At 41.0% G+C, this 23503-nt stretch overlaps 1 protein-coding gene across 1 annotated transcript in view; it reads left to right on the top strand.

Annotated features, from left to right (window-relative positions):
- The window catches only part of SPIDR (scaffold protein involved in DNA repair), a gene marked incomplete at both ends in the record, with an annotated part of 211942 nt that overhangs the window by 43041 nt on the left and 145398 nt on the right, over positions 1–23503 (top strand). Inside the window, one exon of the mRNA XM_080364135.1 lies at positions 13121–13377. Coding sequence (XP_080220261.1) covers positions 13121–13377 — 257 coding nt within the window. The remainder of the gene's footprint in view (positions 1–13120; positions 13378–23503) is intronic.

The raw sequence follows: 23503 nt of genomic DNA, 5'->3' as shown, positions 1-23503 counted from the left end.
CTATAAGAATGTTTAAATTCTTGTCCGAATCCTGAAGGTATATTGCCCTTCGTGCCTAGCCTAAATCATCTTGCAACATTATATGATGCAGCTGTGTTTGTTTTTATTTGAATTTTCTTAACTAACTGAATATTTTGCTTTATTTTAATAATGTTTATAATTAGTGTGTAGTTTGCTTTTAATTAATTAACTCTAGAAAAAAAAAAACATGGTACCTACCATTCTGCCGTTGTCTAAACACTTGCTTTAACTTTGTCTCTCCTTATTTGAGAAGAATTGTAATACATTGGTAGATCTGTGATAGTTACTGTCCTACATATAGAACGGAAAATACTGAGTTGGAGTCTAAATCATTAAAACAGCAATCAAGGTAAACTGATTGGGCTTTTGGCAAGTAGAAAGCAAGATTTTGCTCCACTGCTCTATATTGTACCCTGAAAAATGACCCTTGAAGCGTGTGACATTCTTTGTTCTTTGGATTTTAAAAGTCTGATTTCATTTTATTTTTAATTAAAATGAACTCTGCTGCAATGCCTTGCCCATCTTTCTGACCAGAATAAAATTACTGTTGTTGTGAGCTGGGGAATGCAGATCATCCAGATGACAGTTTAGGTTACAATATGCACAAGCACTTCTTTGGTGATTCGGACTGGGGTATGGAAAATGTTGCAGTGTCTTAGGTAGTTGTAATTGATTCTGAGGACCATTTGTTGCTCCTCAAGTAATTTGACTGCCTGCTATCTTGAGGTCTAAACACTAAGAAAAATAAAATCATAGAATCATAGAGTGTTCTGAGTTGGAAGGGACCCACAAGGATCATCGAGTCCAACTCCTGTCCCTGCATATGACAGCCCCACAGTTCACACCATATGTCTGAGGGTGTTGTCCAGTCTCTTCTTGAACACTGTTGGGCATGGAATCTGATTAAAATAGTTGCCACTAGGGGAAAATAGATACAATGGATGCCAACATTTCCACTTCTGCATTTAGTCAGTGAAGCCGCCTGTATCAGACGCTTCCTAAAAGTGCTGCAGCCAAATGCCGGCGCTGCTCGAGCGCTTCCTGCAAAGTGCTGTTCCTGTCCCTCTCCTCCCTCACCTCAGCTTGTCCCTCTCCCTCACCCCAACTCCTCAGTGCTCAGGGCAGCTCCCAGAGCCAGAGCTCCAGCTGCTGCTGTTGGAGAGTTCGCTGCTGTTTAATAAAAAATGTTTTCCTTCCATTTAGAACAAACTTCAGGCCTCGTTTTGTGGCCCCAAACGTGTAAGGAAATTGCAGCTTGCACAGTGTTTTTAGTTGCTTCATACGTAATGTGTAAGTTTTTGATCAGAATGCTGATAGTTCGCTTATGAGTTCAAGAAAAAAAAGATTTACAACACTAAAAAAAAAACAAAAAACAAACATGCTAGTTGCAGAGTTCGGTGTGAAGGACAGATATGACATGAGTATTTTTACTTTGGAAAGGGGAAAATAAGCAGAGAATGTCTAATGGTATCTTGAAGGACACGTTTTATTTTTAAATGCTCTTCCTAGAAGCTGAATTAACTCGTGTTATTTTAGCATTATCTTGTCAGCTTTGAGGTTTTTGTATTTTAAAAAAAGAAAACGGGAGTGACACACCACCCTGTGAATCTTGCAGAGGTTGCATTTTCCATGTGTAAATACGCATTGACATGTGCTCATCTAATAGAAAAATATGACAGTTCTACGTGATTTTTCTCTCCCCACTTCCTAAAGTAAAGCAAGCATTGATTTCAGAATGGAAGTGAAATTGAGCCATCACAATCTCTTGATCTGATTTGAGATAGAGGAGGCATGAAGCCAAAAGATGCCGGTGACTGCTGTGGAAACCAGTCAACTGTTGCTTTTAAAAATGTGTTCAAGTGTGAAGACATGCAGCGAGGTTTTCTTTTTCCCTTTGCATGTAACTGAGAAGCATTATCTTAATTTTTTTAAATCTTCCTAATTTATGCAAGCCTTATAATCCCTATAAGGAATTGTTTAGTAGAAATTTCTGATGTTTGTATTTCAGGGCTATTTTATTAGCCAGTTCTGCGTGCCAGTTGCTAGCCAGTTCTTAGACTCGCAGTCCATTGAGTGTAATTGTTCAAGGATTGTATTTGATTACTGCCTTACTGGGACATTTCAAGTGTGTTTTTCCTGGTATGTTTGTGTGATCTGCTTATTTACCAATGAAAGTTTTAAATATCTGTAATTGTCTCCGTGTGTCCTTTAATGTACATTATACCCATATTATGGCAATCATGTCACTGTATGTAACATAACACATATATATTACAGCACACGTGTTTTTATTCTAATCTAAATCTCAAAGGAGTTTTAATTGGTCTTTGCTTTGAAATCTTTTCATGTACTGTGAACAATCAGTGCAACTAAATGTGTCAAACTTAAGACAGTATTGCAGCAGTTAGCACCTCTGAATCTCTCTATAGAATGTGTATTGATGAAAACATTGCAATTACCAATTACAGTGTGTTACCCAACTGATGGTTACTTTATTTTCCTTCTGCTTCTCCAAAGTGTAGGTGCATGATCTAAAAGAAAAATCTTTAAACTTAGCGTTGGGCTCCTTTGTTCTTTGTCCAAACAGAATTAATTTTAGCATTGTACATTTAATGCATTTTTTTAAACTACTTTTCTTATTTGGTGTTCTTTGACTTACTTGGAAAAGCAATTAACTGGGTCTTCTGCTTCTTCAGTCTGCATGGAGGCTCTCTCATCACTGTTAGAAATCAGCTCAGGTGAAGGTGCTGCTTTCGTGTGCACACACGTACTGTCATCACTAACACAGTATTTCAGACGTGGTAAGACATTTCCTGCCCCAAAATGTTTGCTGCTTAAAATAGTTTTAGCAGTGTGAAAAACATGAAGCAACATTCTGGAAAAGGTAGGCTGTGGAAGGACTTCTGGAGAGGAGGGGAAGGGTCGGAAGGAGTTAGAAATGAAGAGGAGGGAAGAAATGAGGCGACTATTTTAGGCTTTGGGGGCAGTACCGCAGGCACTGTGAAGCAGTAAATGGGGCAAAGGGGAGAACAGTCAAGTGAGAAGAATGCGGAGTGAGTGGGAGTAGAAGAAAATGAATGTAATGTGCTGCGCTGCCCGGCAGCCCGGTGTCTCCTCCAGCTGCCAGGGCTGGAGCTGCCGGAGCTGGAAGCGCAGAGGCTGGATTTCAAGACGTGTCTGTGTGTACTTCTGTGGAAATTATGAACAAAAGACTTTCCACTGAGTGCTGAGCATTATTGCAGAAATGATGCCTGTGTTGCGTTTGTGTGTTATACAACACTTGTGCCTGTTATGTTTCCTCTCTCATTTTTTTTTTTCTTCCATTTTTGATAAGTGCTTTTCTAAGGGGTTTCACAGGAAACTGCAGGCAGATCGACCGTAAATGAGAAGTTGGTGTGTGTAATTTGTACTTCACCGAGTATCTGTATGCAATCTCTCAGTTAGTTACTTATTCTGGAATTGCTTCCTTTCATCTCAAAAACAACACGCTTGCAGTTGTCACCTACTTTTTGAAAGAGAATTCATAATACGGAAGATGTTCTAAAGTCTTTGACTATTCCCTGTTCAGTCTAAACAGTGGCAGAGGGGTATTTTCTCATGGTTTATTCTTTAGAAATAATTTTTTAAAAGCTTGCAGGATTGCTATTCATGACTGTGTAGGCTAGAGGTATAAGAGAGAAACAATTTTAGAAGGAAAGATTGAATTTATTTAGAGCAAGCGATCTATTTGGAGTAAGAAAAACTTGACATACTTTTGGGACCTATAGAAGGGCTTAGTGCTGAAAGCCTGTCTATTTTCCCACAGTTATATGTTTGTCTAGTAATATTACCTCTCATTACAAGTATTTGTTCTCTCTGAAGACTCTGAACAAAACAAGATTGTTGCTTGAAGATGGAAATGTATTTCCTCCCTTAACAGTTCCTATTGAATCCTGCAGGTGTTTAGTCTAGGTGCTTTAGGATTTAGCTCATAAATAGTAATTTGGCTTTTAATCATGCCTTTCAGTTGAGTCCTCTTTTGTTACATCTAAGCTTTAACGTGGATGATTACCATAGCAGCACCTAAAATAGAGACAATAAAACTGAGGTTGCATGGCCTGAATCCACTAACTTTAATAAATGAAACTGAATGAATAACTATAAACAAAGAATGTGAAAGTAGGTTATCAAACCATGTGATAACATCAGTTCCTTGGAAACATGAAAGTACCTATTTCTGTGTCAAGAACTAAACCCTGTTTAAGTGGTATTATAAGCTGACTGCAATTTTCTCATGTGCCCAAACTGCAATGCATAATGTTGAGGCTTCTATGCGAAATGATGTAATTATCGGCATGCCCTATCAGAGTCAGGTATTTGTATTTGAAAAGCTGGGTCTCTGTCATTTGGAGGATCCTTATCAAGATGAGAGCTCAGCTGCGTGGGATAATACGCAGTTGCAGGAGAGGAGACCTGGTTCTGTCCCTGTATAGTTTGCAAGATGCAACACGTGAAGCAGCGTCTCCCCCCACCCCCCCTTTTTTTTTTTTAAGGAAGGAATGGAGAGCAAGGGTTACAGTAATTCACTTGAATGTAGCCTTGGCTAACAGTATGCATAAATTGGTCCAAATTGTCTTTAACAGCCAGTCATTTTCCCTGGGAGAAACTGAAAATGTCCTTGTACGATGGAAAAACAGAGTAGACAAAGCAGGAAAAAGCACTTGTAGGTTGTCTCTATTGACATTTTTCAGCATTTTTGGTTCTGTTAGAAGTTGACTAGTACTCCGATCACAGACTGATGGAGAGATCAGTGGTACTGCAGAAAATTAGGAAGTGAGAGATTGACTTCTTAACACTAAAGCTGCATTAACCTCCTAAAATGATACTTTTAAGAGGTGCAGTTGCAGCACGAATGCTGCAGATGCCAAGATTGCAGCAGGGTTTTCCTTACGCTCCATATGGTACAAATCAGTATCCCTTAACTGCTGCTGGGTAAACTGCTGCTTTGCACCCGCTTTGTACCTTAATAGCTCACTGTTCCCTGCTATTCCTTCCTGCCCTTGTGCCTAGCAGACAGCTTCTTTTGTTCTGTCTTACCTTCAGAATCACTGGTTAATTTTACATCTAAAGAGTACACTTAGAAATAAATGCAGTGCTTCTTGCTTTAGTGATTTATTTTGTATAAAAACGCACTTGGGCTGCGAAGACAGCCTCACCTGTTTCGGTCGGCTGATCCATGCCTGAGAACAACCTGTTCTGGGAGAGGCAGGCTGGAACAGCTCGTGGATGTATCTCCAGAGGTACAGCCTGCTAAACCTGTTTGCCTTGCAAAAGCTGAGGTTTCTGCACAGGATTAGAAGTTATGGCTTCGATTTCATCTTCCTTACCACTTGTGTATTCTTTACCTGGCTTTAAAAAAAAGTCATTACATCTGTAAAAAGTTTGTTGTTTCACTACTTTCCCAAAGTTGTTTGTTTTTTTCCAAAGATCACCTTCATGTTGATTTTTTTTTTTTTTTTTTGTATGTGTGTGTGCAAACTCTTATTCTAATATTACATTTTCCATTCTTGTTCTCTAAAACAGTTAGTGCTGCATGCAGGATGCTGCCTGCCAATGGTGTATGTGTACAGGATTATGTGTGAGAGCTCAAACCAAACAAAAACATACACCTCTCCCTTTACGAAAAAGAATGCGCAGCCAAACATACTGCATCCTAATCGTCACCTCATTTTCCACTTCAAGGCAGTATGATCTACACAAGATATGGGAGCTGATAATTGATGATACAAGTTATTTCGTTGTTATTTCATGTGTGATATAAAACACCATTTTGTGGGCTGTGTAGCATGCTTCAACTTCCTCACTCTTTGAAGTGTAAGAGGGAGTTTTCCCATTCATGTCACCCTCCACGCCTTTTCTTGGTTTCAGAAACCGTGCAGGAAGCCCAGCATCAGAGGATAACTGGCGATGGAACTTGACAGCAGCTGTATTGTTCCACTAAATTCTTCATTTACATCAAAGCCCTTCCAACTCCTGCAGTCCATGAAAGCATCTCTGAAACTGTCCCATTTGCTTTTCTTTTGATAACAGCTATTGGTATTTTCCTTTGAATTTCATCATACTTGTGCTAACCTTTTAAGACAGTAGCGAATGCAGCTATAAGTTTTGATGGTGCTTGCAGAATGAACGGGGTCAGACATGGATAAGATGTCCCCAGGAGATCTCCGGAGGGAAGCCCAGCAGAGTAAGCAGTGCTGCTAAAGGTTTAGTAGCTGCCTCTAGAGATGATCACCAATCAGTTTCCTTTACCGTGGAAGCTCTGGGCTGCTGGATGCAGTGAAGCCTTTTTAATTAGTCATAGAAGTCCTAACCACTTGTTTAAAGGTCTCAAAAACACCATTAAGAGGAGATGAGGGTGCAGTCTGTGACCAGATTCTGCTTTGAATAATTACAGTGTTGCTGCCTACACTTCTCCGTATTCAAGTAGATACAGCATTCTTCTTTGCTATTTGGCATAAATGATTTTGTGTGCTAATAACTACTGCATTCCAGCCTAGGGGTGGTGGCATCTAGGAGACAGCGAAAATTCATTCCTGTGTCTGTGTGAGGCCTAGTGGTGGCTGAACAGGGAGAAAAAAGCAAACCCTTTGTCAGCTCAGCAATAGTTGCTCTAGGAGAGTCCCAGATTGACGCTGGAGGTGGCTGTTCTCGTGCCCTGGAAGAGCGTATGGCCCTGTTTGTTTCCTGCCATGGCAGCCACAAAGTGCTGGTGTGTGCGGGGCAGAACATGTCATTTCCTAGTGCGCTGAACCAACACCACTGATAAATATTTAGGACAGATGAGATGGTCTGGGTGCATGTGCTGAGGAGGAATGCTGTACTTAGCTAAACAACCAGGCATTATCTGAGATCCATTTTAAATATAAGCTGCCTCTGTAATAACACTGAGTGGTTGTTCCAGATACAAAATTTCAGTTAATCTGCTGTGTCAGTTTGGGCTTGCAAGTCCAAAAATATCTTCGTAGTGATTTATGTCTTTTCATTGTTATTCTTTTTCGTCATACGATTATCTCTGCCCACGCACTGCTACCTCATCTCGCACGCTCTGCGTGCTGTTCCTGCGGTTGTTCCGTGAGAAGAAAGCTTGGTGTCACCCACAGAGCGGCACACGCCTTGCTCTGCGCTTCAACACCGAATTCCTGCTGGGAGGGTATACCTGAATTTTCTCTCTCTACAGTGCAAGTAGCTAGCTTACCAAAAACCAAATTATTTCTCGAGATACTAGGAAAATATTTGGCGTAGACTTCAGTGCTTCAGTTAAAGCTTCAGAAAACACAATGCTTTGAAGAGAACTGCAAGTTTTAAATCCTTTATGCCTTTAATTATCTTTATAGACCTGAATAATATCCTGGACTCTCTGTGCACACAATTAATTTCTGTTGATTAATTAGGGGAAACTTTTTTTCTTTTACCTTTGCTCCCTATAACCCTGCAAGCCAGCTTCTGGTAGCTTCAAGCATTCATTAGCATAGCCTGGGCCTTTGACATATTGCGCTGGTGATTTATGCTTTTGAATATTTATTGTAGCAAATCCAGTGGCTTTTCTGCTCAGTCTTGTTTTTTGGAAAGTACAATGCAAAATATAAAATCTCCTTGCAGCTCCTTGGGGCAGAAGAATCCCTTTGCCTGCATGACAGCAAAGAGTACCAGAAGTGCAAATGTAGCATTGCTTCTCAGAAAGCAAAGACTGTATAAAAGGAGAGGTGGTAGGACAGTTGCCTAAATTCACTCTGTGTGTGGAGAAATGCAAATTAATTCTGCAAAGAATAAGGAAGTGAGAAAAAAAGTCCATGAGAACAAGCAGGGTATAACAGAAAACGCTTTCAGAGTTAAAGGCAAATATATGTGAAGGAACAAATAGGAAAGGACATGCCACAAGATTAATTTTCTTCTGTGTGTACAGTGATCAGTGTGTAAAACTCTCAAATACTATTTCCATTTCTGACATCACTTGGCTCTGTGACTTGAGAAAGATGGCACCCTTAGGGAGCCAGGCTGAGAAACCCTATCAGGTCTTTTGCCATTTGAGCTGAGCTGTAGTAAGATAATAGGGAGGGAAGAAATCTATTACTTTAGAAGAGGGAAATGAGTGACTTCTATCTGTAAGAAGTTATTTCGGTGTCTATATAGAATTAGATAGGTGTTTTTTGTCAGTAATAGGAGACCTGGACATACTGCATACAGCATACTGAAGCATCTTAGTTTCAGCTGACAAAATTATCTGGAATACATGTGAGCTTTTATTGAGCATCATATCTGCAAAGCATCTTCGTGCCAGCTGGAAAAGATTTGCCACATTTTCTCAACCTATGATGACTGAACAAGTGAAAGTGTGTAACTAATACAAAAGTAGGTTGTATATACTGATACTTTTCCACAGAAAAGTTGCACTGAGTGATACATCTTGGGAGGAGACCAAGGGGAATAAGAAACTCTCCTGACTGCTCCTTGCCTCTAATTAGTAATCAGTGTATGAGAATGCCTCTTTAAAAAAATACAATGTTTTTTTTTTTTTTTAGTAGGATTGATACGTCAGCTTTCTTTTTGTACAGAAAGTTTTGTACAGTTCTGCTTTCTGTGCTGAAGCTGGAATCTTCAAGTGGAAATTTAACACTTCTCGTATTAACTTACTGCTGTTTTGTTGCTAAGAAATAGTAAGTGCTTATTAAAGTGATCAAATACAGATATTTCTTACTTCCATCACTATTGAAGTGAACAAGTATTTTTTTTTCAGACCTTTTAAAAGCAAATGCTGTGCAAATTACAAAGGAACTCCCTAAGAACTCGCAGGGTGTTGAAGGCAAAGCAACAGGCAGCTGAGGGAAATCTCTTGAGAGTGAGAGAGGGAGTACTTGGTCACCAAAGGAACAGCATTGTATCTGTGCTGCCTGCCTGCAAAATCTCCGTGCTTATGGAATGCTTTCTTCAATGAAGTTAAAAGTTTTGTCTTTGAACAGTTTGGGCCAGGATTTTACTATTTCTGTGGGGTTTTGGTGATTTTTTTTTTTTTAATTAATTTAAATTGACACAGGTAGTCACATATTCTTTAGCAATCTTAACTGTTTAGCCAGGGGGGATATTTGCTGTCTCTCATTCTGGTTTCTATTTTTACATTTGTACCATCCTCTATGTTAGCTAGTGCTGGTGAGTGCTGTCAAAAATACAACATCATACATTAATTCATCTTGAGAGCGCTCTCAATGCATTTTGATTTAAACATAAATATAGGGTCCTGGATGCTCAGCTACAGTACTCAATGACTTCTTTGTTTTCCTGTAGCCAAATCATATCAGAAAAAAATGGCAATATTCTGTGCATTTTTACTGAAGTAATTTTTCCTTAAAGAGCCATAAAAGGGGAGCATTTAGAACCTTTCAAATGCAACCAGTCACAGAGAAAATTGATTTATTCTAAAAGTAAACAAAATGAGCCATGTTTGTCATTTTAGTGAGACAGAGATTGAGGTCAGCCCCTGCAATTTTTTTTTCCCCCAGCCCTTGGACATGGAGAAGTGGGTAGCATCACGTCAAAACAGAGCGTGATATGGCAAGGCCATCATTGGAAATGGCAGGTAAATATTAGTGAACAGTTTACAGAATCACAGAATGTCAGGGATTGGAAGGGACCTCAAAAGGTCATCCAGTCCAGTCCCCCTGCTGGAGCAGGAACACCTAGATGAGGTTACACAGGAAGGTGTCCAGGTGGGTTTTGAATGTCTCCAGAGTAGGAGACTCCACAACCCCCCTGGGCAGCCTGTTCCAGTGTTCTGTCACCCTCACCGAGAAGAAGTTTCTTCTCAAATTTAAATGGAACCTCCTGTGTTCCAGTTTGTACCCATTACCCCTTGTCCTATCATTGGTTGTCACCAAGAAGAGCCTGGCTCCATCCTCATGACACTCAACCTTTATATATCTGTAACCGTTAATGAGGTCATCCCCTCAGTCTCCTCTTCTCCAAGCTAAAGAACCCCAGCTCCCTCAGCCTTTTCTCATACAGGAGGATGTCCACTCCCTTAATCATCTTTGTTGCCCTGCACTGGACCCTCTCCAGCAGTTCCCTGTCCTTATGGAACTGAGGGGCCCAGAACTGGACACAATATTCCAGATGCGGTCTCACCAGGGCACCAAGTATTTGGAGTGATTGGGACATATGGGAGACAGTCACGGAAAACACCAGGATGGGGGTGATTAACTTGGGGGCTCAGGGGCTGGAGGAGGGGATTGAGGGGGCAAAACTGAGCCTATGTGCAGTGGGGAGCATTGTACCTTCAGCCACCATAACCAAAAATGGCTATATTTTGAAATAATAAGCAATGTGGAAAAGTAATCTACTTTTAGTTTGACACTTCTCTGTGCTTAGCAATGGCACTCTTCAGAAACTCATAGTAATTACTGGGGATATTATTTGAAACAAACAAACAGGGGAAAAAAAGGAAAAAACAAACAAAACAAACCCAAACCCCAAACAAAACAACAAAAACTACTCTTAAAAATTCAGCTTCACTATGTTTAAGATATTGCTAATTGATAAACAATTACTTCACGATTTATCAATGTTTGTTTTAACGTGAACCTAAGAAATTACATCGTTTTTTTCTTGCCAGCTGTCTACCACTGTAATATTAGTAGACGTGCCAGCTTATTTACCTGAGACTTGAAAAATCATATTTGTATGTTTTGAAAATAATTTTCTCATTTCTCTGTTTCTGGTGGTGGCTACAGTTAAATAGTGTATGGAATTGGAAAGCTGAGCTTTTGTTCTTTGTTTTTCTTCTTCATTTTTATAGCTTCCTCTTTAGGAAAAATTTCCAACTGACCAGTTAAAAAAACCCAAACAAACACCAAAACACAAACTCAGACAAGCAAACTAAACCCAAAAAACGCCAAAGTATGGTTTCCTTAGGGAAGTTAAGTCTAACAAGTATACAATAACAAATATTAGCAGAAGAATTAAATGATTTGTTAAACAATCTTTATTTAGGAAAGCTTCTTAACTCTTACAACAATCAGTGGGATTAAAACATGTGCTTAACTTGAAGCACATCCCAAAGGCTTTCTTCATATGCGTTTTACTTGCTCAAAGAACTACAGGTTTGCATCCTTTTTTTAGATGCAGTGGATATCATAGCAATTCAAGCAAAATTAAATCTTTCCTAAAGCAAAAGAGTGCATTGGAATGATGCTTTAAGAATGAAGTGCTTGCTTTTTGCTTTCGTACTGTTTGAAACCTTTTATTTCTGGCTCTTTTCCAATGTGGAAGGAGTTTGTTTTCAGAGAAATATTGTTGCCAAGGGACGAATGTTGACTGTGTTGTGTTTAGAACAGGCTGATACTAATTACATACTTCTAGCTGTTCTTCTTCTCTGGATAACTTTAAAAAAGGTCCTTCCAATTTCCAGAATACTTAGGTAAGCTCTCAGAACATGAACGCAGTGTCTTCATCATTTACATGAAGAACATATTAAAGAACTGGCAAGAGCCGAACTAATTTTTGTGCGCAGTTGAGAAATGTTGGCTTCAGCTGATTACACTAATTAATAACATACAACAGCTTTGGTGAATGTAGTGATTTCCCTCCCTTTCCTCTTTTATCTTTAAAGTCTCTATCTGAGCGGGTTGTCAGACGACCTGTGTGGGGAACTGCTCACTGCACCAGACCAGGGGAGCAGGTTCATTTTTTCAGGACCTGTTCTGTGACTGGGCCAGTATGATTAGGAGCAAAGTCAGTCTTTGGGGTGTTCCAGTTCCCTGTTGATAATGTGAACGCAGTGTTTTGCATTGGGTTTTGGTTCTTTCAAGGATCACGCTGAATTGCTTAACTTGCCTTTTCTACAGATGAGATTTCTGCAAGCCTCCTGGATCTGGGCTGGTGCTGGAGGTCCCGGTGACAGGACTGTTACTGTGTTCACCCCACCAGAACTTGCACAGAATCTAGGGGTTTATTTCTTTTCCAACTAGCTCCTGAAGACTGAGCCCAGCTCATGTTTCTTAGTCTCCTGCCTATTTCAGGGTTATAGATCGTTTCATTCTGTACTAGGTAAAAAGCCACTTCCTAAGTATTTTTGCTTAATACCCAGTACTTTAAGAAATACTGGGTCAAGAGACCATAATGTACATAACAACTATACAGAACTCACCCTAGGGTGCCAACGCAGCTCCCTTGCCCTGCTTGTGCGTAAGCCCTAGAGGAAAATAAAACAAGCTGAGCCAAAGCAGGTGAATTTTCCCCACCAACCCTCTCCTCAGCCTTCCATGTCCCTTTGCAGACTTGTTTTTGGGGCTGCTTCTCCTCTCATCCCTCCTTCAATGGGCTGAGTTCAGTGTGTCCCGTGGGTTTCTGGGAGAAGAGCTTCAGTGAGGTTTTATGAGTCTGATCTCCAGCCCTGCTTGCTACGGCCTTGGCTGCTGACCAGTGATGGATCCTTGCTGGTGCTATTAATACCTGGATGCGTCCGGTAGCTTATGCTCAACTTCTGAAACCTTCCTGGGAAGCTCTAGGCCTGCTGGACATGGGTGAAGGCCAGCTTTAGTGGCCAAAATCTTGTTTTAACAAAAGGTTACATACTTTTTCCAGCTATGAGTTCTCAAAAGAGTAATGTGTTGCCTCCATTCGGACTGGAAGCCAGCCTGCCTTCTTACTTGAATCCTGATGTGAAAGCTCCTTTTCTCTCAGCGTTCCTGCCAGTCACGATCCCTGTCACTCATTAGCCTCTTTCTGCTTTCTCGAAAACTTGGCTTTACTCCTGACACCTGTCTGGAAGCTTCTCTTGGTAGAGATAAGCACTGGCGTACCATTTTGATAAATTTTCCAGACCAGGTTGTTTGAAAAAGTAAATGTTACTCGTCACAGTTGCCCCTCAAGACATGGTCCTTATATTCAGGAGTTTATGTTGACTTATAAAATACTATTGTGCATTTACAGTGAAGCTGTCCAAGTTGTATTAATCAATAAGCTGGCATTCAATTTATGGATTATTAGGGAACATAAATAACTGCCTACATAAACCTGTACTAGCTCATTAGCATTCTGTTTAAATAGCTTTGTATTTTTATTTGTTTAGACAACTCCGACAGACATTTCTGAGTATTCATCTGATAACGACAGTGTGGGAGAAGGAAAGACAGGCCCAGCGACCACCACTCCGGGATCCAGTGAGAGATTGGGGCTGAGGTTGGGAGTGGACGCTGGGGATGCTGCAGCACGACCGGCCAGCGAGTGGCTGAGGTCTGCGCAGGCCCTGCTCCGCACCCCCGGGAAGCAGGGGGGCAGGGCCCCCCGAGCCCCCACCGAGTCTGCCAAGAAGAGGAAGCTGCTGAGGTAAATGTGCTGTCTGCCTTAAAGGATTTCTTTTTTCTATTGTGAGTAAAAGAATACTTACAGAAGAGTAGGAATGCATTGCAAGGATAAACATTATAGAGATGCAAATTACAAAAACGTAGAGAGTGTATTTATCTCTAAACAAGCAAACAAGGCAAGAAAGAGTTCAGTTTTAATATCTGTGATGAAAGCTCTCGATCTTGGACTCCTGTGTACAAATTGATACGGTTTTTGCACTTCTAATTCTTTACAGTGCCTTACAGATGTGTGAGCGTGTATATCAATATTTCTGGTTTAGCTTGTAATCATTTTATTGCTTTGTGCCTCACCAGATAATCTGAAAAATTCTGTTCCTCTGATTTTGTTTTGGTCCTCTCCAGATTTGTCAGGGTAAAATTATCCAAAATACTGTAGGAATGGGGTGGATGAACAATGGTGCTGAATAGTGTAGGACAGAGTGGTATTTAGGCAAAGGTGGGAGGTATTTGTTAATCTGAAATGTAAATCTCTGGGACTAAATTAAATACGTTAAACAGATATCTAACTGCTGAAAGAAAACAGCCTGAGCCTGAGCAGTGGAAGGCCGAAGTTCACAATTTTCTGTTTCTCTAACTAATTACAGTGCAGAAGCCATCACTTTCTATGTTGAATTAATGAAAGTTGCTTTAACTTCGATGGTATATGTGAAGATATGCTTCAAGCTATGGAGACTACCATTACAAGCAGCACTGCTATAGATATATATTGTAGTTTCTTTTTACTTTTTTTACAGCTGATTCTATGCCCAGTAATCAATCAATTACTTAAAAAGTAACTCTTCACTTTGGTTAAATAACCATACTTTATTTTTCTTTAAAAATGTTCTTGGCTATTTCACAATGCTGACTCAGGGAACAGTTTTGAAAGTCCTAATTAGTGAGGATCTGTATCCTTAGAAGTGCTTTGCTTGTGCAATCAAGCTTTATTTCTTGTTACTTTAAAAATGTAAAGATACGACTGTACTAGGTCAGACCACAGCTGCAACCCCCACAAATGCCTTTTAGTGACCAAAAGCAAGTATGTGTGAAGGTAATAAGAACAGGACAAGTGTATAGTGATACTTTGCCCAGATGCACTTCCAGCTTTCAGCAGTTTATTGCTTGGGAGCTGTTTGTTACCCTTAGTGGGTTTGTCTTTTCATGAGTTTGCCCAGTAGTTTTCTGAAGTCATAAAAACTTTTGCCTGCTGCAATAGGGTTAGAACTCCCAGGGTGAGGAGTTCTGTAGCTTAAACTTGAATGTGCACCTATCAGCTTTGCTTGATGAGCTCTACTATCAACAGTCTTCGTGCAAAAATAGATTTGACAGCAAAGATACTCTGAAGCAAGTGTATAAGAGACTAAATAGCTTTGAAAGGAAACAAATGAGCAAAACTAAACAAACCACTACGATATAGAATGCAATCTGTCCAGAGTGGCCAGAGGAGCAGAGCTTGCAGCATTTTTCACTCTTCCATCCTGTAGTTCCACTTTGAGTTCCTTTGGGAACAGGGAAGCAGACAGGAAATTCCTCAGTTATGAGTTTTGTTTATCTAGTTATTTTGCTTGTCCAGGTAACTGTTATCTTTTCACTCTTCATGTTTGGGGCATTAATTCCATATGTCTCTCTTTCTCATCCTTCCTTTTACTGTTGATGGAGAACATTTTCACTGGTGTGCTAGCAGTGGATATAAGAGTCTGCCTCCTCAATAAGAGAGCTCAGGTTTTCAGTGCTGTGGATTGAAGGCTAGTTTGGGGAAGGTGTAGGGTCCTGCACCTGGGGAGGAATAACCCCAGACACCAGTACAGGTTAGGGGTGGACCTGCTGGAAAGTAGCATTGTGGAGAAGGACTTGGGAGTTCTGGTCAACAACAGGTTGACCATGAGTCAACAGTATGCTCTTGTGACCAAGAAGACCAACAGTATCATGGGTTGAATTAAGAGAAGTGTGGTGAGCAGGTCGAGGGAGGTTATCCTTCCCCTCTGTGTCCAGTTCTGGGCTCCCCAGTTTAAGAAGGACAAGGAATTACTGGAGGGAGTCCAGTGACAGGATACAAAGATGATTAGGGGTCTGGAGCATCTTGCTGATGAGGAGAGACTGAGAGACCTGGGCCTGTTCAGCCTGGAGAAGAGAAGGCTGAGAGGGGATCTCACCAATGTTTATAAATATCTCAAAGCTGAGTGTCAAGAGGGTGGGATCAGACTCTTCTCAGTAGTGCCCAATGATGGGATGAGGGGCAATGGGCACAGACTGAAGCACCGGAGGTTCCATCTGAATATGAGGAGAAACTTCTTTACTTTGAGGGTGCCAGAGCACTAGAACAGGCTGCCCAGAGAGGTTGTGGAGTCTCTTTCTCTGGAGACATTCAAACCCCACCTGGACACATTCCTGTGCGATCTGCTCTGGTGAACCTGCTTTAGCAGGTGGGATGGACTAGATGATCTCCAGAGATCCCTTCCAACCCCAACCATTCTGTGAAAGCTTTGTCAGCTTCTTGATTGAAGTGACAACCCGTTCTTTCTGGTTATATAATTGAAAGTTACATAGCAGTTGTTGCTTCTCCTTTTCTTTCCTTCCCACCTCTGCTGCAGATCAAGGCCACAGCAGAAAAAGCAGCAAGCAGGGCAAGTCATCCTGCAAGCTGGACCTGGCCCACAGGCTCCCACTTGGAATTACTCCCATTTGGAACTGTGTATCAGGTAGAAGAGAGCCGAGAGCCTCGGCTTAACTGGGCTCTCTTTGTCCATGCTGATCCCTAGGGAAATGTGGGTTGAGCAGAGATGGTGCAGGTGGTAGAGCTGTCATCTTCTTGTGCGAATTCCTGTGCAAGAAGTTCTTCTTTGAATCCAGGCCATGTTAAGTATGCTTATTTCATGGAGGAGGCCTGATAGAGGTAGAATAGACCTCATGTGATTTTGTTTCCACTTTTAAGAAAACAAATAATTTCTATTTTCATCTCTGCTGCTTGAGATGAATAAAGCTATCTTCAAAAGGAAAGAGAATATTTTAAAAAATTAGCTTAGATTTTCTGAAAAAATCTTATACCATGTATAACAGTCTCTTCCAGATTCTTTAGGCACACTGCAATCTATGTTTATATTTGCATTACCTGATTGCAGCTATGCTACTGTTACCTCAATGGCTCCATTTTTCTGTGTGAGGTCAAAGAAAACCCCTTAACATCCCCACTTCCCCCCAAACCCCAGCTAAAAGCAAGCAAGCAACCAACCAAAAAAACCAAACCAACCAACCAAACAGAAAACCCACAAAGAAAAGAGCCATAACAGTCTGTGGAAAAATTCAAATAAGTTACTTTCTGCTGTCCTCTCCTCCTGGAATCCTTGTGGTGCTAAAATGCAAATGAGTAGTTGCCTGTATGGGAGGAAAGAGTATTGTTTTTTTGATCCTAGTACAGATGTAATTGTCGTACACTACAAAAATCAAGATGTAACCAAACCAACAGAAATAATCAGAAGTAAGATGGTTATGGTTGATTAAAATAAATTCTGCTGATCCTAGTGTTAGAAATTTGAGTGTAAATTCAACAACTTTGAGTGGAAATAAAAGGAGAAACACATCTCTGTCCCCAAAAGAACATACACAATAGACAGCATTGCTTATGATGAGAGAAATTTGAAGGGGCATGTTGCAATCCTCTTCTGTTAGGAGGTAAGTGGGGTTTTGGAAAGTAATTAGCATCTGCAGACAAGAAAGACATGACAAAAGCAATTCTTCCCCCATCATGCCTACTGACTGCTCTGTTCTGCACCCTTGCCAAATTCTTGTATGTTTTCATGTAATGTTAGGTTGTTGTTTTGTTTGGTTTTTTTTCAAGTTTGTTCTAAGTAAAGATTGTTCCTCTTTCTGCCACCATCCACAGGGGAGAGCAGGTGGTCTGTATGCTGGCATTTGTCCTTCAGGAGCGTTGGTGGTCCCAGACAGGTTCTGAAGCAACCTGAAGGGCTGTGCTGGTGGAGGTGTCCATCTGTCATGCTAGTAGCAAAGTATCATCTCTTTCATTCACAGTCATTAATGCCACTGCTCCTGGACATCCTCGCCTTAAACATTGTTTTTGTATGCCATGTTGCGTAGCCGCCTTCCTTTATTGAAATAAAACTGGTGATGGATGGGAGTATGAGTGGTATAATTTCCCCAGGTCTTTGTACTGCACCCATGAGCTACTAAGAGAATTGATAAGGATGTGCTACTAGTGGTACCTGATACTGAGGTGGATCGCCTTGGTGATCAGGTCAAGAAATATTGGGTTTAGATGTTCCTACCCTTTTATTCCACCACAAAGTTTCAGTTTCTCAGCTTGAGTTAACACTGCATGGGAAAATAATGCAAGTGATTTGCAAACCTGAGGGGGGAGAGAGTATATACTGCAAATAACAGTTTTCAGGAAGCCCTTCTTTTTAGATTTGGAATTCTTGTTAATGCTACGGGGTGAAACGTCTAAACTGCACCAGTTCCAAGTCTCTCAAAGTTCACTTGTAAAAGAAAGTAGAAATGAAGAGTATTGAAAAATCTCTAAGTTTGTTACATTTCTTAAACCAGTAAATGGGTTAATTCACTATTTTTAAAGAAGAAAACTCAAAATGCATGCACTCAGCGTTTTGTCTACAAGTAAACTTTTCGTAAAGGTTTAATGGATTGTTTGCTTTTTCTAGTAAGATTTTATTTCAATCAGGAAAAAAACAGTCTGGGTTTCAGTGCAGGAAATAGATAAGTTATATAATGTTAACCCTGCTTTTATGTCTGTTATGGTGCAAGAGCTTTTAGTTGTGAAGAACAGCTGCTTTAGCTTTTTCTTAGTTTTTTAATATTCAAGTGTCTGTCTTTAGTTTCATAGTAAAATAAAATCTTGAGAAATTCTGTTAAATTGTCTCATATCTACATGTATGCAGACCACTTACAGATCTGATTAAAAATTAACTTTTGTTATCAAAAGAGGAGAAAATTACAGAATGTCCCGGTACTATATGCAGTAAAATGAAACCCAGTTGTCACATGAGGCCAACTGAGGTCCTGAAAATAAAGGAAATTGCCAAAGGAGGAAGGAGCTGGCAAAAATGAAGCAGGATTTCGCTCTAAAATTGGGTCTGCTCTTTGTCACATGCATCCACAAGCAGCATAGGGGTGTAACAGCAATAGACTGGCCCTTATGCTGATTTTAACTTTTGGATTAAGTTTTCCTTGCTGTTGAATTTCTTGTTGGATTAGAAGAATATAACTGAAGACTATAATGGCTGCATTACAGATGTACCACTTGTAATCACCAGCAATATACACCGGCAAATTGTTTTGCACTTGCTGAAAGTTAAAATGTCTTTTCTTTTTTAGAAAGTGTGGATGGTTTGACTAAACCAGATGTTTGATGTTAACAGGAAAAACAAACAAAAACCAACCAACCAAACCTCACTTTCCTTAAAATAACAGATTTCTCCCATTTCACATGCCCTGTATTTTACTGATTGGTATGGCTTAGCAGGGTACAGTCGTTCCCCATCAGAGATAAGTAATTTTGATGCCTTTGGTTTGTTTAATCACAGAGTTTGCTTTTCTGTTGTAAGATCTCTGCTCAGGCAAGCCCAAACCTTCAGAACTGCAGGGAAGGTTCTTCCCTTCTCTCATGGGGCATGGCTGTTCCCCCCTCAAAACTGGTTCCTAAGAGTCTTTCCCTCACCTTTGTTGCTATTTTCTATAATTGTGTGTGAGCTTGGTGCTTCATTTTTTTTTCTTTTGAATATGCCCTTTTAAAAGGCCAAGAAAGGGATAACTTATTTCTGGGAAGACTCTCCTTACTAAATCATCTTACTTCTGCTCACAGCCTCTGCTGTAAAAGGCATGAAAATCAGAAATAGGTTTTTTTTTTTTCTGTGAAAGAGTATAAAGAGCCAAAGAGCTGTGGTAAACTTTTCAGTGGTGGTTGGTTTTGTTTTGTTTTTCAGTGGCTGGTAATTAGGGGTTGATGAATGTTTTGAAACCCATGAAAGGAGCAGGCCCAAAAAGCTCACCTATTCCCAAAGATATTCCTAAATTGTTTCAGATATTTTGTGTGAGATAACTTGGTGAAGTAGAGGCATGCAAAAATCAACAGCCTATGAAGTTTTACTTAAAATCTTTCGCTGGAGGCCATATGGGATGTAGAAAGTGCTCACCCGCCCTGTTCTCAGCAGTACTGACTGTAATCTCTCCCATCTCTTCCTTTACGCTGTCCGAGGCATCTAGGAACTGGAAACCAAATCTCACCCAGGTGAAACTTCGTAAATCTAGTTGTTGAGTCAGAGCTTGAGTGGGGCTGATCTGCAAAGCTAAAATTAGTATTTCTAAGCCCTTGTTACTTCGTGAAGTCAACAGCTTCTCTTCTGTGCTGTGGAGGAGGTGGACCTCTGTACAGGAGACTTGTGCTTGTGTGGCCAATATTCTTCAGTCATATCTTTCAAATGTAGCCATGTTACTTTGTACTCTAAAGGACACAGGGTAACAGTTTTAAACTAAAGGAGGGGAGAATCAGGCTAGACAGAGGAAGAGATTTTTTACAGTGAGGGTGGTGAAACACGGGCACAGGTTGCCCAGAGAGGTGGTAGATGCCCCATTCCTGGAGACATTCCAGGCCAGGCTGGACGGGGCTCTGAGCAACCTGGTCTAGTTGAAGATGTCCCTGCTCATTGCAGGGAGTTGGACTAGATGAACTCTGAAGGTGCTTTCCAACCCAAAGTGTTCTATGATTCTGTGAACTTGGTAGTGACTGTCAGCATTCAGTGTTGCTTTTTATTTTGCAGGTTGTAAACTAGCTGATAATAGCTGATGGGTTTGCAGTGTTGACAAATTAAATGGCAGCATGCTTAGGAGTCCTTTTTTCTTCTTTAGCAAGGACCCATGGAGTGGAAATGGACAGCAGAGTGTTGCAGAAGTCGATTACTTCACCAGTTAACTTGGAAATATGAGAGGAGTTCTCTCCTTGCTTAGAAAAGAGAGGAGGGAAATTGACCAGTCATGAGACAGGGATATATTATTTGTGTAACGTATAGTGTTTTAAAATACATGGAGTCCTGAGTAAAGTGTATATGAGGAGATAATTCAATAATGAGATGCTTAAGTGTTCACTGTTCTTAAATTCAAATGAAATCTGGAAAGGAGTAAATTTGGATGAATGTGGGGTTATTTTTGGTAAGCGCCCTGCTGACTGAAAACCTTAATAAATAGACACAGAGAGATCTCCAGCGCTTTGGAAAGATTGAAAATGACTTCTCAAAACACAGCCTATTCACTAATGCTTCTTCCCCCCTGCCCCATTGGAGTTAGAAGCTAGGGACCAGCAGCGTGAGTGTCACAGATCAGGCTCAGTGTTGCCTTTCAGTGACCCTTGTCACATACTGGCACAAAATTCTTCAGTCTTGCTGTTCAAGTTTGTGGAAAGGGGCAACCACCAGGAACTGAGCTTTTGTACTAGATGCTGAGCTTTGTTATGGTCATCAAAGCTTTCTTTCATGTGGATGTTGTTGGACGTGGACAGCAATGGCAATATGTTGTTTTAAATACAGTATTTCAACAAGCTCAGGTTTAGTACAGAAATAGAATGTGGATTTCTGCTTGTTAAATCTGTCTGCCCTCAGGGATTTAAAGGAACAAAATAGTTGTACTGAGAGTTTAGTGATTAAAAATAAAAAGGTTGTGGGCAGTGGAGATTGTATCTGAGCAGTTTGGCCTCAGTGAACAGCCTTTACATTAAAAATTTGACAAATGCATTAAATTTGCTCAAATTAAAACATTTTTGGGGGCAAGTTTGAAGTGCTGGTGCGTAAAGTATGCATCTCAAATTACAGTTTTTGTTATTTAAATACAGTTTGTCTGTTCTCTTGATTACAGAAATCACACATTAGTAATCAAAATATATTTGCCAATTATATACATATACACACACACACCAGATGTTGAGTTTGTCACGAAGGACAGTTGAATGCATCATAAAGGCCAGATCTGTGCCAAAGGGGAGGCTATATTTTTCAAAACTTCTTGAAACAGCTAGATGCAGAAACAAATACAGACTGCAGTTTAACCAACACCTGGTACTGTAGAATCCATTTTCCACCTTTAATGCCCACAAACCTCTCATATCTTGCAAAATTAAGCCAAAGAGTTTCTGCAGCATAAAAAGTTGGAAAGCAAAGGGACTTTTCAGACAGATAATGTGTGGACAGTGAGAAATAAGTATTATTAATTGCTACCTTATATTAAAAAAATAAGCCAGAAGTTATTTCTGTATGATAGAATCTATGCCAAAAAATGACTGTTAGTCTCAGTAAAACCCAGTTAGCTACCAAAGACTGAATATAGAATCATATCATCGTTTATGTTGGAAAAGACCTTTAAGATCATCAAGTCCAAGTGTTAACCTAACACTGCCAAGTCCACCACTAAACCTTGTCCCTAAGCACCACATCTACATGTCTTCTAAACCCCTCCAGGGATGGTGATTCCACCACTTCCCTGGGCAGCCTGTTCCAGTGCCTGACAACTCTCTCTATCTAAACCTCTCCTGGCACAACTTGAGGCCATTTCCTCTTGTCCTATTGCTTGTTACTTGGCAGAAGAGACCAATACCCTCCATGCCACAACCTCCTTTTGGGTAGTTGTAGAGAGCGATAAGGTCTCCCCTTAGCTCCGATTCCCTCAGCTGCTTCTTATCAGACTTGTGCTCTAGACCTTTCATCAGCTTTTCTGCTCTTCTTCGGACATGCTCCAGCACCTCAATGTCTTTCTTGTAGTGAGGAGCCCAAAACAGGATTTGAGGTGGGCCTCAACAGTGCTCAGTATGGGAGACAATCACTTCCCTGGTCCTGCTGGCCACCTTGTTCCTGATACAAGCCAGGATGCTGTTGGCCTTTTTGGCCACCTGGGCACACTGCTGGCTCATGTTCAGCCAGCTGTCGACCAGCACTCGCAGATCATTTTCTCCCAGGCAGGTTTCCAGCCACTCTTCTCTGAGCCTGTAGCATTGCCTGGGGTGGTTGTGACCCAAGTGCAGGACCTGGCACTTGGCCTTGTTAAAACTCATATAATTGGCCTCAGCCCAATGATCTAGACAGTTCAGATTCTTCTGTAGAGCCTTCATACCCTCCAACAGATCAACACTCCCACCCAAGTTGGTGTTGTCTGCAGACTTATTCAGGGTGCACTTGATCCCCTCATCCAGGTCATTGATGAAGATTTTATTAATAAACAGAACTGCTCCCAGTACTGATCCCTGGGGAATACGACTTGTTACCAGCCACCAACTGGATTTGACTCCATTCACCACAGCTCTTTGGGCCCAGCCATCCAGTCAGTATTTTACCCAGTGAAGAGTGTGCCTGTTCAAGCCATGAGCTGCTCATTTCTCCAGGAGACTACTGTGAGAAATGGTGTCAAAGGCTTTACTGAAGTCTAAGTAGACAATATCCACAGCCTTTCCCTCATCCATTAAGTGAGTCACCTTGTCACAGGAGATCAATTTAGTCAAGCAGGACCTGCCTTTCATAAACCCATGCTGACTGGGCTTGATCACCTGGTTGCCCCATGTATGCTTTGTGGTGGTACTCAGGATGATCTGCTCCGTAATCTTCCCAGGCACTGAGACCAGACAAACAGGCCTGTAGTTCCCCAAATCCTCCTCCAGACCTTCTTCAGGTAGTCATCACATGTGCTAACCTCCAGTCAACTGGGACCTCCCCTATTAGCCAGGACTGCTGATAAATGATGGAAAGTGGCTTGGTGAGCACCTCCACCAGCTCCCTGAGTACCCTTGGATGGATCACATCTGGCCATCCATTGCAGCACTGCAGTTGTGAGAGTCAACCCAACTCATATCATCATATCATATCAGTAGTTTTCCAGCTGCACAATGGCTTCCAGGTCCTCCTGTTTGTTGCCCATGCTGTGTGCACTGGTGTAGATGCTCTTCAGTTGGAGTGTTGATCCCACCACCTTTTGAAGGTGATGCCCTAATTCCTACATGACCATTCTCAGACGCTCCTATGGTTTCTAGCACATCAATAACCCTTGCATCTTTGCTGCTGCATGGATCTCCATCCCCAGTCTCCACTGAGATGGCAGGCCGAAGGACC

Source organism: Nesoenas mayeri (genome assembly GCF_963082525.1).
Source record: "Nesoenas mayeri genome assembly, chromosome: 2".
NCBI lineage: Eukaryota > Metazoa > Chordata > Aves > Columbiformes > Columbidae > Nesoenas > Nesoenas mayeri.
This window is presented reverse-complemented; position numbering and strand designations above follow the sequence as displayed.